The 16,225-nt window shown below is 29.8% G+C and overlaps 1 protein-coding gene across 5 annotated transcripts in view; it reads left to right on the top strand.

The window, feature by feature from the left end:
• The window catches only part of LOC139528266 (LIM domain kinase 2-like), a 31,575-nt gene extending 15,731 nt beyond the window's left edge, over window positions 1-15,844 (top strand). For 4 of the 5 annotated variants that reach the window (XM_071324160.1, XM_071324163.1, XM_071324164.1 and 1 more), the window contains 11 exons: window positions 350-459; window positions 3,140-3,340; window positions 4,502-4,595; window positions 5,646-5,836; window positions 7,442-7,712; window positions 8,296-8,383; window positions 9,451-9,554; window positions 11,110-11,175; window positions 12,377-12,607; window positions 12,988-13,148; window positions 14,520-15,844. In XM_071324160.1, coding sequence (XP_071180261.1) covers window positions 350-459; window positions 3,140-3,340; window positions 4,502-4,595; window positions 5,646-5,836; window positions 7,442-7,712; window positions 8,296-8,383; window positions 9,451-9,554; window positions 11,110-11,175; window positions 12,377-12,607; window positions 12,988-13,148; window positions 14,520-15,690 — 2,688 coding nt within the window. In that variant the 3' untranslated portion in view covers window positions 15,691-15,844. Of the gene's footprint in view, window positions 1-349; window positions 460-2,009; window positions 2,268-3,139; window positions 3,341-4,501; window positions 4,596-5,645; window positions 5,837-7,441; window positions 7,713-8,295; window positions 8,384-9,450; window positions 9,555-11,109; window positions 11,176-12,376; window positions 12,608-12,987; window positions 13,149-14,519 lie in introns of those variants that run through there. The other variant, XM_071324165.1, reaches the window with a different exon arrangement.
• The last annotated feature ends 381 nt before the right edge of the window (window positions 15,845-16,225 follow it).

Raw genomic sequence — 16,225 nt, forward strand, 5'->3', positions numbered from 1 at the left:
ATGGGTATAAAAATCTGAAATGTCATATTGTGTAACTGATTTAATTGTTTTCATTTCTACTAATTGCCCTTGAAAGGTTAATGTAACACTTTATTTTGATTTTATAGTAAATAAATCTTTTGTCAGACAAATCTTGTCAATTGCGTCTTTAACAAGTATCAAAAGTTGATATCCACACATCCCATCAATCCACTTTAATGGCCTTGAAGGTACAATTTCAAAATTATAGATAATATATAGTACACAGATATTTCCACACATGTTCATATGTCATATTTGACTAATTTTTTGCATATTAACAAATAATAATTGTAATTAGTTAATTAAAGTAACTAATTGTATATTACAGGTAGCTGGTGAGCATCGTTACCACCCTGAGTGTTTCCAGTGTATAAGTTGTCGTAGTTACATTGGTGATGGTGACGCTTATGGTTTGGTAGAAAGATCTAAGCTCTTCTGGTAATTTCACAAAAAAAATTTCAACGGTGCATTTTTGCAGCATTTATTCTGTTTGAAATATTGCAACCAATAATTCAGAGAAAGCTAATGTGATGATACATGCTGAACAATCAGATTTGCAATTTGTATAAAATAAGACTGGAATAAAGGGGAATTTCTAGACTTTAAGTCTTTAGGATTAGTTTGTAGAACTTGAAATGATATTATTATTAAAATTAACATGCTCAAAATTGTTGATTAAAATTAAGGGCATACCCACCTGTAATATTATCTAACACACTTATAAATTGACTTTTGCTATTCAATGTATTTTTGACAAGAGTTTTGAAGAATTTTTAAAGTTTTGTTAAATGCATTGGTATCTAGGTGTAAACTTAGATTTAACTATTTAATTTTGTTTTATTGGAAGTTTTATATATGAATCATTTTGATGATGTATCACTGGACTATAAGAAGCTTTTGAACTTTTTTAGAGGGTTTTTGATAGTCAGGAAATAAAATAGGCTACCAAAGTTTGAATCTTAATCATTTTCATTAACAGCTGATCAATCAACTAGCAGACATAAGACTTCAGTTATATAAATTGTCAAGGTCTTAAAATAATACTCTTTCATAATTGGACTACATTTAGTACAAAAAGGCAGAGTTGAGAGATTTTTTTAGGCCGATAATCTGAGCCAATAATTTATTGTAAGGACTTTCAGCATTTGAACGTAATTGCATCTATAACCAGAGGAAGCAATTCAGTTAAAAATGAATGTTCAGATTGAATATGTGTAGTTGTGACAAAATTGTTTCCATCGGTTGAAACTTAATTTTTAAAGTAGCATAATTCAGTATTTTAAAGACAAACATTATACAAGTAAACCTTTGTGACCATTATAATGGATGTAAATCTTAATGAACTTAATGAACATGATGAAAGTAGAAATACTCATTAGATCAGAACAGCTGACAAATGACTTTAGATAGGCTGTGAAAGCACATCCAAACTGAAATGTAAGAACTAAATAAAACTATAAGCCCTTAACCCTAATTGCCATTATTGGGTGTATTTAATTTACACTAAGATAGTATGGTAAATGCAATATGATAAGTTTTAATAATTTAGGAGGGGAATGTAGCAGCACTTTGACCTTGTGTTAAGAAAAAAGATGATAAATGCAGGATATACACAGAACTATATCAAATAACATAGTGTAAGAAAAAAATAGTAACTTTAATTTTAATACTCTCTAAATAGAAAAAAAAATAATCATTTGGATAGATTCCCCTTTAAAGATTTTGCCAATAATCTCCTTTATAATTGGTTGTGATAGCATTTGCACTTTTCTCTTAAGTTAGTCATACATGAACAAATGAAATGATGATTTAACTAAATAATTAAGTCACATTGACCTATAAATAACCTGAAAGTGCATGACCTGAAAAATGAATCACTTCTTGATATAGTGAAAGCTAGGTCAAGAATTCAATTACTTTCAATTACATTTTATATAAATATAAATTAATTTTGATTAGATTAAAATGTCTGGTGATAATACAGGAAGCTTACTCACACATTAGGCGGTACTTGTTTAATATCATGTAAGGAGATAATGAGACGATAAGATGTGGTATTGTTGTATATTTTATAAATAACTTTTTCCACGTTCTTTAGGATATGACATAGGAATGGTTTTCCTGACTTAAATTTATCACTTTCAAGTTTTTTGAGGATTTTCTTCAAAATTATGAATTGTAAAAACTGTGAATGAAATGAAAAATGTGTTGAAAGGTGTCTTGGATAATTACTGTATCCTTTGTTGGTAAGGGATATTTTTCTTTTCACATGTATGACATATAATCAGAAATCTCTATACACCATCTATAAATACACTCAAAATCTAAAAGTACACCACAATTTCAATAATTTTCAATAGTCAAATTAATGGAATTTTTATAAAACAAGAATTTTCAAAGAGGCAAGTATTGATAGATTATATATACCTGCACAGAATTGTGGTTAATGATCACAATTTTATATTATAAGATTTAGATATTTTTTTAAGAAATCTTTCTTTTCAGCAAATTATGATAAACATTTTTTACTAATATCCTGGTATTTTTTTGAGAAATCACATGTTCAATTATTGTACTTATTTCTACATGTGAACCACAAGGCGTAGGAAACGGGGACCTTATGATTATGATCAATACAATAAATATAAAAAAAAATATAATCAAATGTGGGGTATTAATCAACGAGACTGCAAACAATTTACACAAACACAAATTTTCAACATCTGGTCCTCAAAAATAAATGATACATGCTACGCAAAAGTCAAGCTTTAGATGCCCGAATTGTATTGAGTAAATTTAACAGGGACTACATAATGTACCAAAACAGTCAAAGGTAAACCTCTGTCATAATACCAATATACCTAGATAATACAATAGAACCAGCTATGATATAAGAAGAGCACTGACCAGGCTCTTTACTTTGGACTAACACAAAAACATTCATAAGAGGCTTACAAAGTTTTGTGATATCTCAAATTCATTATTTTGATCATGTTTCTTTGGTTCTGTTGATTAATAAAGTAGAGTGTTTGATTTTGTCAGGTTTAAAGGATCTCTCCATTTTTTTAATAAACCTCACTTTCAATAATTTTGTTAATATTTTTTCTTATCTTTTTAGTGGGAGATGTTACAAAAAGGCAAAGAATCAAGAATCTGACAGCCGCCCGAGTGAGAATAAACATTCTATACAACTATTGGATATACCAGCCACACCTGATAAAAAGAGAGGACTAGATTATACATTGGAAAAACGATTGTCACAATACAGTCAGTCTGTTAGGGATAGTCTTCAGTTCAATCCACAGCTAACTATTACTGAGTAAGTGTCTTATGAGACTAGCTGACAGATTCTTACAGATTTTCCTAAAAAAATAAATAAATTTGAATTCATTTATTGGTTAATGAAACCAAAGCTTGCAGGAAAACTACTAATTGAAATGGCGAGAGATCTTCCAGTAGTCATAGAAAAAAGAATGCATTAAGTACATTTTATAACTATTTTTATATGACCCCAAAAGTTTTTTGGGATCGTATGATGTCTGCGTCGTCGTTGTCGTCCGAAAACATTGGTTTCCGGATAATAACTTTAGTTGAAGTGAATAGATCTTAATGAAATTTTTTCAGAAGGTTAAATACCACAAAAGGAAGCTTGGGATTGATTTTGGGGATGATGGTATCAACCGTTTAGGAATTAGGGGCCTAAAAGGGGCCCAAAACAAGCATTTTTCTAGTTTAAGTATAATAACTTGTGTACAAGTATTTCAATTGCTGTAAAATTATACCACAATGTTTAAAACCACAAGTAGAAGGTTTGGATTCATTTTAGGGGTTATGGGGCCAAAGTTTAGGAATTAAGGGCCAAAAAGGGGCCAAAACAAGAATTTTTTCCAGAAAACAACTTGTGTGTAATTGTATGGATCTCTCTGAAATTGTACCACAATGTACCATATACCAAAGGGGAGGCTGGGATTAAGTTTTGGGTTAATTGTCCAAAATATGTCGGAATTAGGGGCCAAAAAAGGACCAAAAGAAGCAAGTTTCTAATTTTCAAACAATCATGACAATAACTTGTGTTTAAGTGCATGGATCTCTCTGAAATTGTACTACAAGGTTCAATACTACAAAGGAAAGCATGGGATTGAGTTTTAGGGTTATTGTTGAAGGGGGTTTCAAAAAATGGGAGGGAGGGGTTACCATTTTTTTTAGGGATTCCTTTTTTTTCATATTTTTTCAAATTTCGAATTTTGAAAAGTTTCAAGAAGTAATCTTCAATTGCACAGTATTGTGCAATAAATTTGTTAGATCTTTGTCGACATTAATTTTGTGACTATATTATGTCAAAAAGTTGATCACAATCCCACAACAGTACATGTTATTTTGTTTTCTGTATGAATAATGAAATTAACTATCTATACAAATGCTTCAAATCTGGAATGAAAAACTATTATCTTTGTCTATATGAATATTTTCTATTTTACAGTTTAGATCTCAGTCCAGAATTAGATACACTCAGCGTTGGGGATCGTATATTAGAAGTCAATGGAATAAGTGTCAAGGACAATTCTATAGAAATGGTAAGGTTAAAGGTCATATTAACTAACTTACTACAAAACTTTGATATCATATACATGTAGCAGAATTCTGTATAGATGATTAAAAATATTGAAACTATCTTACACAAAGATATATGGAAATTGTGGAAATACAAAAGATATTTTTTTCAATAAAAACTATAAACAACATAATGTTTCTGGCTAAATAATTTTTCAAAATTCATCTTTTGCTTGTTTAACAGCTTTATGCTGTATGCATTTTGATATTTTATTTTTTTGGTATGATTTTTTCTTTCTTTTTTTCTTAAAAATAAATAAATGAAATACTTAAAGACATGATTAATATATTAAGAATGACAAAAAATAAAGATACATTTAAGTTTCTTTTATATATTAAGATATATCAGTTACTTATACTTGCAAGGAATTTTATTGTAAACCCACTAATCATAAGTTAACAGTCTGCACAGATATTCTTATTATTTGTATAACAATATTCAAAAGCCCATTCCAAAAAAAAACATGAAGAGAGGGTTGATAAGTATATAAAATTTGCAGAACCCAATAAAAACTGGCTGCTGAGATTAACAGTGCTGAAAGTGGAGTTCATCACCAATAGTCAATCAATCAATTAAATATTTGAATTAAAGTGGTACCTAACACTACAGGGAGATAACTCTGTAAAGTCAGCTAAACATTTTAATTACGTTGTGTTGTAAAAGGAATTTTAAGCTTCTCAATGATCAAAATTGGTGTTTGTCAAACTGCTATATAACCAGTGTAATTTTTCTGACAAAACGGTTGGTTCAAAATTTTTTAAATTTTTATATTTTTGTTAAAGGGTAAAAGTAAATACTTTAACTAAATTTTATGAAATTAAACAAGCCAAATTAATTTTAGTGAAAGTGTTGGGTACCACCTTAAAGAAGATAAAATCTTTGGCTATCAAGCCACAAAGGATATTAATGTTAAATAACTGCAAAACAGTTAAAGTAAGATTCTATAAACTTAAACATGATAAGCAGTCAACAATTCAAGCTTTAAAAACTACATGTGTTGTTTATATTTCAGATTGACAAGCTATTAAAGAACTCTAGTGAATCACTACAGTTAACAGTAGAACATGACCCAGTAAAGTCTCCTAGATTGACAGACACACCTCCATGTAGTCCCCGGTCTCTAGAGAGTCCTACACAGTCAGATGATGTTGTCATCATTAATGGTGTCCCTGTCAAAAAGAGGCTCAAACCACATCTCAGAAAGTAAGATAACAAGGGTTTTTGTAAACAAACAACCTAGTTGTTGATTATTCTAAAAAAAAAAAAAAAAAAACATCAGAAGTTCAACTGACAAAAAGAAATTTTCTGTAATGCGAAAAATTGTTTAAGTTGTGTGTCATTTATTCGTATATGAGATAAAACACTTACAGTGGATTCTTAATGAGCAATATTTATATAAAAAGAAGATGTGATATGATTGCCAATGAGACAACTCTTCACAAGAGACCAAATAACGCTGATAGGTCACAATATGGCCTTCAACTTTTTTTGCTTGTACAACAACTGTAGACCTGTGTTACTGAAATTTGTATAACACTATAAACAAGTGAAAGGTTTAACAAGCTATAAACCCAGGTTTAATCCATAATTTTCATCACAATATGCCTGTTGCAATACAGGAATATAACAGTTGTTTCAAGTAATTCTGTTGGTTGATATCATAGAAATTTTGGTTTTAAGGTTTTCTGGATTTCATGCCTTTTGAAGTTACCTTTGAATTCGGTATTTTTGTTGATTCTTTTTATGCCCCATGCACCTACGATAGTAGGGGGCATTATGTTTTCTGGTGTGTACATCCGTTCGTTTGTCGTACCGTACGTCCGTTTGTCCTGCTTTAGGTTAAAGTTTTTGGTCAAGGTAGTTTTTGATGAAGTTGAAGTCCAATCAACTTAAAACTTAGTACACATGTTTCTTATGATACGATCTTCCTAATGTCAATGCCAAATAAAAGTTTTGACCCCAATTTCACGGTCCACTGAACATAGAAAATGATAGTGTGAGTGGGGCATCTGTGTACTGGGGACACATTCTTGTTTTTTACTGTTTTGTAATGCTTGTTATTTTAATGGAATTGCTTCACACATTTTAATGTAGATATGTTTGTGAAACAATGACCCTGTAATTATTGAGGGAAGTTAAATACAATACGTAAAAGTTGTAATTTCAAGACAGGAAACTGATATTTATACACTTCCTTTCAATTCTACAAATATAATTTTCCCATGTACATGTAATGTCTAAATCGTAAGTGATTTGTTTATTTATATTTTTAGAAAATAATTTAATTTTACACTTATGTTCATTGTATTACAGACATGTTATAATTATATTTTTGTAATGTTGTACAGCGTAATTATTTTATTGTGAATTTTTTTATAGAACACCTGAAATATTTAGTGTAAATGGTCCCTTTCCAAAATATATTTTACATTTCCCTGTTATATGTAACAGATAATAAATCTGGCTTCCATGAATAATTTAAAGCACTGTCTCTACTTGAGACTAAATGATATAGAAGTTTACAAATATAGTGCCTTCAACAATGAGTAAAAGTTATAATGCAAAATAACCTATAAAAATTCCTGAAATTACAAATGAAAAACCATTCAACCAAGAAACTAAAAAGCTGATATATATAAAAAAACATTTATGCTTATTTCAGTTATTTCATTTGTCAGAATATAAGTATATTTTGTTGACATAGTGATTTATGAATATAAGGGCCTGAATTACTGGCAAGCATTATATATCTAATGAAAAATCAAAATGGGATTTTTAAACCTAGTAAATGTTATTATTTATTTACAGTTTAAGTCCTTCGAGAAGAAGAAGTAAATCGCCATCACCTTCACCTACTAGTCGCCAAAAAAGCGTTGATCTCACTCGTGCTCATTCCTTCCGTTTACAGAACCTCAATCACCGTGTCTTCCGTGCTAGTGACCTAATTCATCAAGAAGTTATAGGAGCTGGATTCTTTGGACAAGCCATTAAAGTAGTTCACAAAGTTACAGGGGAAGTTATGGTGCTAAAGGAAATGATTAAGTTTGATGAGGAAGCTCAAAAAAGCTTCCTAAAAGAGGTTAGTTGTTTTATCATCTTATCATCTAACAGTTATTGTTAATACAAATACTTTTACGTGAGAAAAAATATTATCCTGCTAAATTCTGTGAATTTTTTATTTGTGGATTTCCTGGATTTAGGGGAAGCTTAAATTTAAATAGTTCAGTGGAGTACAAATTTCACGAGTTGAATATTTTTTTATATTTGAATTCTTTCATTAGTAATTCGTTTATTACATTGACCATCCGCCTTTTAGTGGAATTAAAGTATAAAATACAAAAAACTATATCTTTTTTTACCCACTCCCAATATGTTTTGATGCAATGTCATCACCAACACACATTGTATTAGGTCAGAGGAGTGAAATTATCAGATTTATTTCACATTTGAAATTGTCCTTTTTCTTTCACCATGAAATCATGGTATTTCCTTGCAACCAATGTAATAATGGTGAATAATCCATATTTGAAAGTTAAGCTAGAAACAAGTGCCATTTTGAACCTATGCCTTTATCAGATTAATCCATCAAAATAAATATTTTTTTCATTATTATTTTATTTCAGTGTTATTTGGTATGAAATTTTTATTTTTTTTATTTTCAGGTATCAGTGCTTAGAAGTCTAAATCACCCGAATGTTTTACAGTTTATGGGTGTGCTTTACAAAGATAAGAAGCTAAATTTAGTGACAGGTTAGTCTTTTTAGGAATCATATTTTAATGATTGTTGATTGAAATGTAACAAAAATATTTCATGTCTGTATAGGTATTTAATGTGGATTCAGTTTTATGCCCCACCTACAATAGTAGAGGGGCATTATGTTTTCTGGTCTGTACCTCCGTCCGTCCGTTCATCTGTGCGTCCGTTCGCTTCAGGTTAAAGTTTTTGGTCAAGGTAGTTTTTTATGAAGTTGAAGTCCAATCAACTTGAAACTTAGTACACATGTTCCCCATGATATGATCTTTCTAATTTTAATGCCAAATTATAGTTTTGACCCCAATTTCATGGTCCACTGAACATAGAAAATAATAGTGCGAAGTTCAGGTTAAAGTTTTTGGTCAAGGTAGTTTTTGATGAAGTTACATCAACTTGAAACTTAGTACACATGTTCCCTATGATATGATCTTTCTAATTTTAATTCCAAATTAAAGTTTTGACTCCAATTTCACGGTCCACTGAACATAGAAAATGATAGTGCAAGTGGGGCATCCGTGTACTATGGACACATTCTTGTTTGTAGGTATTCTTTGTGGATTTTGTTTGCACACTACAAATTTAAAGATGCAACTTAATATATGTTTTCTTTCCTCCTGTATACAAGATATATCATAAATAAAACCATGTAACTATAGACACACAATTTTTCTTTTATATAAAAAAAATTGGTACTTCTGAAATAAAAAATTCTATGTTTGTTTTTACCTGATCAACAGAGAATGTTAAGTACACCTCTACATGCATTTCCTATTGCTGAAACTTATCCATGTAGTCTTTGCAGTGTAAACTATTAAAAATAACTGCATGTTCTATTTGACATCAACAAAAATCATTTCAATTTTAATGAATGTTTGATATTTTTTCTGATTTCAATAACTACTTGTTTTATTCATATCATCAAATTATATAAGTATGCTCAAATAAGAAAACAGTGATGGTGTATCTTAATTCACTTACGAATAACACAATATATTTTCAAGATTTAAAAATATTTATATTTTATAACAATTCTTACATGGTAATTTATTTGTGTTTTTTACAGAATATGTGCCATGTGGAACACTTAAAGATCTCTTACATGACATGAACAAACCATTGTCATGGATACAGAAAGTTAAATTTGCCAAAGATATTGCTGCTGGAATGGTATGTTGTAGTTATTTAAGTATTAGAGTGAATATAATTGGTCAAGGGGAGGCAACCACATATATTGTTTTACCCTCAAAACTTTGGTAGCCAGTTTGATCTCTTTAACTTAATTTTTGTTTCACTCATTGATACACAAAAAATTTAAGTTTAAAGAATATGGAAGCAAAAATATTAATTCTAATGCAACAACATTTGTAATGTACATTTTTATTGGATAACGTCACTTATTTACATGGCATCAATTGACAATTGATGCTATGGGACGTTCGCGCAAGCGCAGAGGACATATAAGACTTTAAATACATGTTTTAACGTTATTTTCTGTCAGTTTCATTAGAATGGAGATAACAATATTGTATTTTAAGATCAGACGGCATCAATTGGGGATTTGATGGTCACAAATACCTGTTTACTGTCTCTGCTAACGCCTCGCCAGTAAACTTAATTTGCGACCATCAAATCCCCAATTGATGACGTCAGAGCTTAAAATACAATACAGTTATCTCCTAATTCTGACTGTTATATCTAACTTGCTTCTTTCTCTGAAAAGATGCACTTATGATTTTACCCTTCTTTATTCCCATACTTGACTGAATTTTAGTAAAAAAAAAAAAAAAAATAGTTTATCAATTTTTCTGTAAAAGAATACTTCTCCTTTTATGATTTCTGTTTTATGCATTAAATTATGTACTGTGAAAGTACTTTTATTCGTGGGGTACCAATTTTCGTGGTTTTCGTGGCTGACTTTATCCACGAATTTAAGTGTCCAACGAAATAAAACAACCTGTGTCTAAACCAAGACATAGAAATATCCCCATGTAGGTTTGACTACTGATATGATTAAGAAAGTATATTGAATATCACCAAACTGTCTGAGAATACTACAATGCACGGCGTAGTCACAGATTAATGCAGTGCACTATAAACTACAACTGCAGGCAGGATTGTACCCATTAAATCTTTAAAAACGTAAACTGTCCAACTTTTGATCTTTTAATTCTCATCACAAACTATTTTTGATCAATGAAAGTCAGATTCCCGGCATTGATGTTCTGTGATAAAGTGTTCATTTCATGTCCTCATAGTTCATGTACGTATTTGAAATAATAATTTCATGGTGGGCTTGCTTTTGATAATAATTATTTTAAAATTCAAGATATGTTTATAGTATTTGATTTATGTAAATGTTTTCTTTAGGTGACATGTTTACGGCCTAATTAACACCTTGGTCTTTAATTTGTTGATCACTCTATCTCAGTTAATGTGTGATCACTACGTAGGGTTCAATGTTTACTTTGCACTTTCCTTCAATCAAGACAATTATATCCTTCATTTCTAATGGCTTCAGTTTTTCATTTTTTTTTAGAAAACTTAAATCCACGAATTTAAAAACCCACGAACATGTAAATGTTGGTCAAACCACGAAAATTGATACCCACGAATTAAAGTACTTTCACAGTATTGTAATATTTAAATTAAAATTCTTACATGGTATCAATGTTATATTCATTATCATTATGTTAATACTAAATCTTACTATTTTAATTTTTAGAGCTACTTGCATTCAAATGATATTATCCATAGAGATTTAAACTCACAGAATTGCTTTGTTAAACAGGTAGGTTTTAGAAATGCATTTACAATAGGAAAACTAGACCAAAATATTCTCAATATAACAATATAGTTCTCATTTTAAAAAAATAATAATTTAAATACCAGAGTTATCTCCCATAATATATATCTAAAATAATTCCTGTGAAATGTAAATGAATAACATGTGGAAATTTGTGAGGATAAAGCAAAAAATTATTAACCCTTTCAACGCTACACAAAAAAATAGAAAAATGGCTGCTGCTGCTGCATTTTTTTGTGTTCTTTCAATAGAACAGTATATTCCTTTAAAGACTGCTGTATCTTTTTTATTATAAGAGATACATTTATTGCATGAAAAATGCTCAGAATAGGACGAAATGTAATGTTAGGCAATTACTTCAGTAAAATTTTTATTAGGTTACCTGCATTTTCAGGTAATTAACAGGTAAAAGGAGTAAATTATTACATTTGTGTTGAATTTTGAATAAAAACTACTTTTAGTCTTCATTTATTTTATTGTTTTATCTGCCGCATTATAAAAAAGACACCAGTTGCTCGACTCCGTAGCGTATTGCACTATAAACAACATATTATGTAATTGTGGCACAAATAAGTAACTCTGTCCTCAAAATTTTCAGTCAACCTCAGTTTTCCCCCCTTTTTCTATGTCTCGTAATGATCGATCAAATCATATTCCCCTCACGAATCAAATATAATAAACACATTGAGATATAAAGAAACCTATTGACTAATCCTCTTTGTCAGTTTCGCCATAGAAATGCTGAAATATTTACATATTTACAGCTTCATTATTGATTTGTCAAAATATTTGTTTTTATTTTCCTTCTATTTTCCTTTTACTGCATGATTTTACTATTAAAATTGCTGGGATTTTGAGCACAAATGAGACCTTGTATATCCTCGATTCATACAAAGAAAAATTAGAGAGCACCCAAACGAAAACCGAATGGTTTAAGAGTCCTGATGAAAAATCCATTGTCATCACGACATGTTCCGGGACACTGGGAATAGCAGTGGTAGAGTGTACATCATTGTGGCATATGTAGTGTATAGCGTTGAAAGTGTTAAATATTTATACAGCATTTTAGAATTTGTTCTTGCAGTTTTAGCTTTTAACAATTTGGATAATAGCTCAATCAAAATAATTTTTTGAAATGAATGGTATTGCTTTTAAATGAACTTTATAAATTATTCTTTATTAATAGAATATGACAGTAGTTGTAGCAGACTTTGGATTAGCAAGGGTTATACCAGATCCTTATTTCCGGCATTCAGAAAAACCATCACCACCAAAACTCCATGGGAAAAAGAGATTTCAACGCAAGAAAAGATACACGATAGTTGGAAGTGCCTATTGGATGGCACCTGAAATGTTAAATGGACAGAAATATGATGAGAAAGTTGACCAATTTTCTTATGGTATTGTTCTTTGTGAGGTAAGGCTCATCTTATATTGAAAATTTCCTTCAATTGATGAACAACTTCAACAAGTAATATTAGCAGTATTAACATATAAGGTCAAAATTACAGATTCAAAATTCACAGGATTCCATAGACATTTAATAATACAACATAATGTTTTTATGTTAGAATATGGATATATAAAATGTGTTGGATTTGTTGATAATATAAATTACTACTTAAAATTGGAATGATCTTCACATAAATTTAGATTTGTCCTGATTTTCTGCAATTTTGTCTTTATGCAAAAATTTAAAAAAGAACATTCATTAAATTTCCCACTTTACAGAAGCTATTCATAGTTTTTTATTTTAGTATATCATATTATAAAAAAAGCTTTCTTTATACATTACAGGTGATAGGGCGAGTGTTTGCAGACCCAGATCTCTTACCAAGAACCATAGACTATGGTCTCAGTGTTGATATGTTTTATAAACAGTTCTGTGTAGAAACATCCTGCCCAGACCCATTCTACAAAATAGCTGTAACATGCTGTCAACTTGTTCCAGAGAAAAGGTAATGCTATCACCAAGATTACAACTGCTTTTACTGTCTTAGTGTTTCGCCAGTCATGAGAAACTTTTGATAGGTCTATTCGAACAGAAACATTAATAAACAGTTGGACCATGAGCACATGCTAGATCCTTTGCTTTTACAATGAATAAAGGTCAATAACTCAGAAATAAAACAAACAAAACTAAAGGCAGGTTATTTTATTGGATATTAACCCGTCATCAAAATTTCACAAAAAATGCCTCAATTAGGTAAAAGTTTTTGTTGGTATTTATTTCATGATTTTGACTTATCCTGTATTGCAACTTAAAGGAAATTTGAATTTTGTTAAACACTTTATTTTGTGGTTCAATTATTGCAATTAATAATTGTTCAGTGATTATCTCCCTTCTATTGTTTGAAATATTCAAAGCATATTTATTATTATCTTGAAAATATGATTGCAATATACCAGTATTAGATTTTTCATTGGTTAATTTTATCAGTATAGCATATTATTCAGGTTTTCCATAAGACATAAGACATTCCAATTGTTTGGAATTCTGGTTAAATATATGAATGGAGTATCTCCCACAGAAATTTATCATTTTAATTTTTTTTTTATAATTAAAAGCATATTCATTGAATTTTTTTACAATTAAAAGATGTACAGGTCATTACTGGGTAGGAACTTTGGTATTTTATTTCATTTTCTATCATTTGGATATGATAATATATATAAATCATTCACATAATTCATAAAAGAATCATAATTAATTCCAGTCTGAACCATGATGATTTTTTAAGATAAAAATTTAAAAGTTGGATACAGAAATTTATATTTGATACAACAGTTTATTAAACAAATGGATCGAAAAGTTCAGAATGCAACCTTTAGATAAACACACTATAAATTGACATGCATTAACCAATTCAATGTTGAAGTCATTTTAGTTTTACTGAGTGTCTTGAATATGCATGAAATAATTGCCACAGACCTGAGAGAAAGGAAAAATCAATCAATGGGTATTCAAAGAATAAATTAGAATCTTTTATTAGCCAAAATATCTTCCTTAACCTTTAGAATTTCATCAAAAGTCAAATGCAGCAGTTCTATCTTTTCAGAAAGATTCAAGAAAAGTTTGAAATTAAATAGCATCTATGTATTCATCAATTTTATAGTATGCAGAAGGTCCTATAACAACAACACTTTAATGAATGCTCCAATAATTTATTGTGATTGATATGTTTTTACCTTCTACATTTTATGTTTTTATCATAATAACAATGCATACCCCTGAGTATCCACTTTCTTGAATCTAGTCACAGAGGATTTACCAGGTGTTGGTTCACTTGTGTTTAATTAATTTTATGATTTGTTATTATTTTTTTTAGGCCATCATTTGAAAAAATAGAAGTTTTAACCGACAGTTTACTCCTGCATTTAGAACATGGAGGACCCCTTCCACCTGATCTCCGTGGTAACCCAGTGGAGTATTACTACTCTATAAGAGATGGACACAATACCCCAGCAACAAAATATCATATCAAAGAAACATGCTCAAATGGGAAAAGTTACGATAAAGAGACCGATAATGATACACATAGTGTTGATAACACAAAGGATTCTGGGAGTGATAGTGACTTGAATGGTAGTATTATAAGACCGTCAGAACTTGTATCTATCAATATATCAGATGTTTCAAATTTATCCGAATACTCAGAAAAATCAACACCTTCAGACATTTCTATATGTGAAAAAGTACCTTCTGAAAGACATAAAGATATGAAATTTGAATGTGCAAGACTTAATCTATTTCAAGATAGTGACGCATCTCATTCTAAAAGATATGGTAACGATTTTACTCAACCAGATGACGCAAAAAGATATGCTGAAGATTTGAAGGAACTCAAACATTCAAAACGACAAGCAAATGACTTTGAAGAAATGGACCACTCAAATAGACATGATCATGACTTGAAAGTTTCTGACCAAACTAAAAGACATGCCAATAAATTTAAAAGTGCTGACTTGACCGATAACCAAAGCTGTGATATTTCAAACAATCTTCCATCAAATCAATATTCTGTAGATATTAAAATACAATTATCATCTGAATTTAATGAAGTTCAAGATTCTAGAAAAAATGTAATAGTAGAATTACCTTCTGAATGTGATAACGTTCAGGATGTTAGCATGGAAATAAGTGCAAGGAATAAAACTTCAAATTCTCCTAACTATATACCTGTGATAAATAGCTCTGACATTAGCATAAAAAAAGACATATCCATGGAGAGTTTGAACGATTATTTTGATTCTCACGAAAAGTTTGAAGACAAAGGAAAATGTTCCAGTGCCGATATTTCAATGACTGATGAACAGTGCAATCAGCTAGATGTAAGCCGATCTGAGGAACGACTACACAAATTTATAACGTGCTCACCGAATAATTCTTCTGCTTCATCGTCTTCGTCTTCATATTATTCATTATCGTCGTCTCCAGGTGCTTCTTTAACGTTTTCATCAACATGTCATGTAGATGAAAAAATAGATGAAAATACTTAATGTATGAATATATTTGTATTTGTTAATTATTTATGACTCTTTGCTGACTTCATGAATTAAATTAAGTTGTTGAACAGATGGTTCGATGTTGATATTCCTGTCTATTTTATCTACGTTATTTACTATATTAAAGTCAACACACTTTTGACAAAAAGTTCACATATATATAATTTTCATTACACAAAAAAAGTTCTCTTATCTTCAAATTCTTGATTTTGAAAATTTTGTCAGAAGTTTATGATTTTTCTACATTTAATCTGCTATGAACTAGTTAAAAGACAATTATGTTATTTATTGTGTAAGTCATGTAAGTAAAGAAAAAATAGTTATAATATTGACCTCTGACGATCTTGCATGATAAAAATACACACTTTTCACAAATGTCACTCAAACATGTCAAATAACTTCAAATAACATGAATAAGTCAATATAAGTTATAATTCATTATTTTAAATACACTTAGATAATACTGCTTGATTTTGCATTTTAGCGGGGTTTTTTGTTGTTTTTTTTTATAGTGCTGAAGCTTAAAACT

This window comes from Mytilus edulis, chromosome 6 (assembly GCF_963676685.1).
Source record: "Mytilus edulis chromosome 6, xbMytEdul2.2, whole genome shotgun sequence".
Lineage (NCBI taxonomy): Eukaryota > Metazoa > Mollusca > Bivalvia > Mytilida > Mytilidae > Mytilus > Mytilus edulis.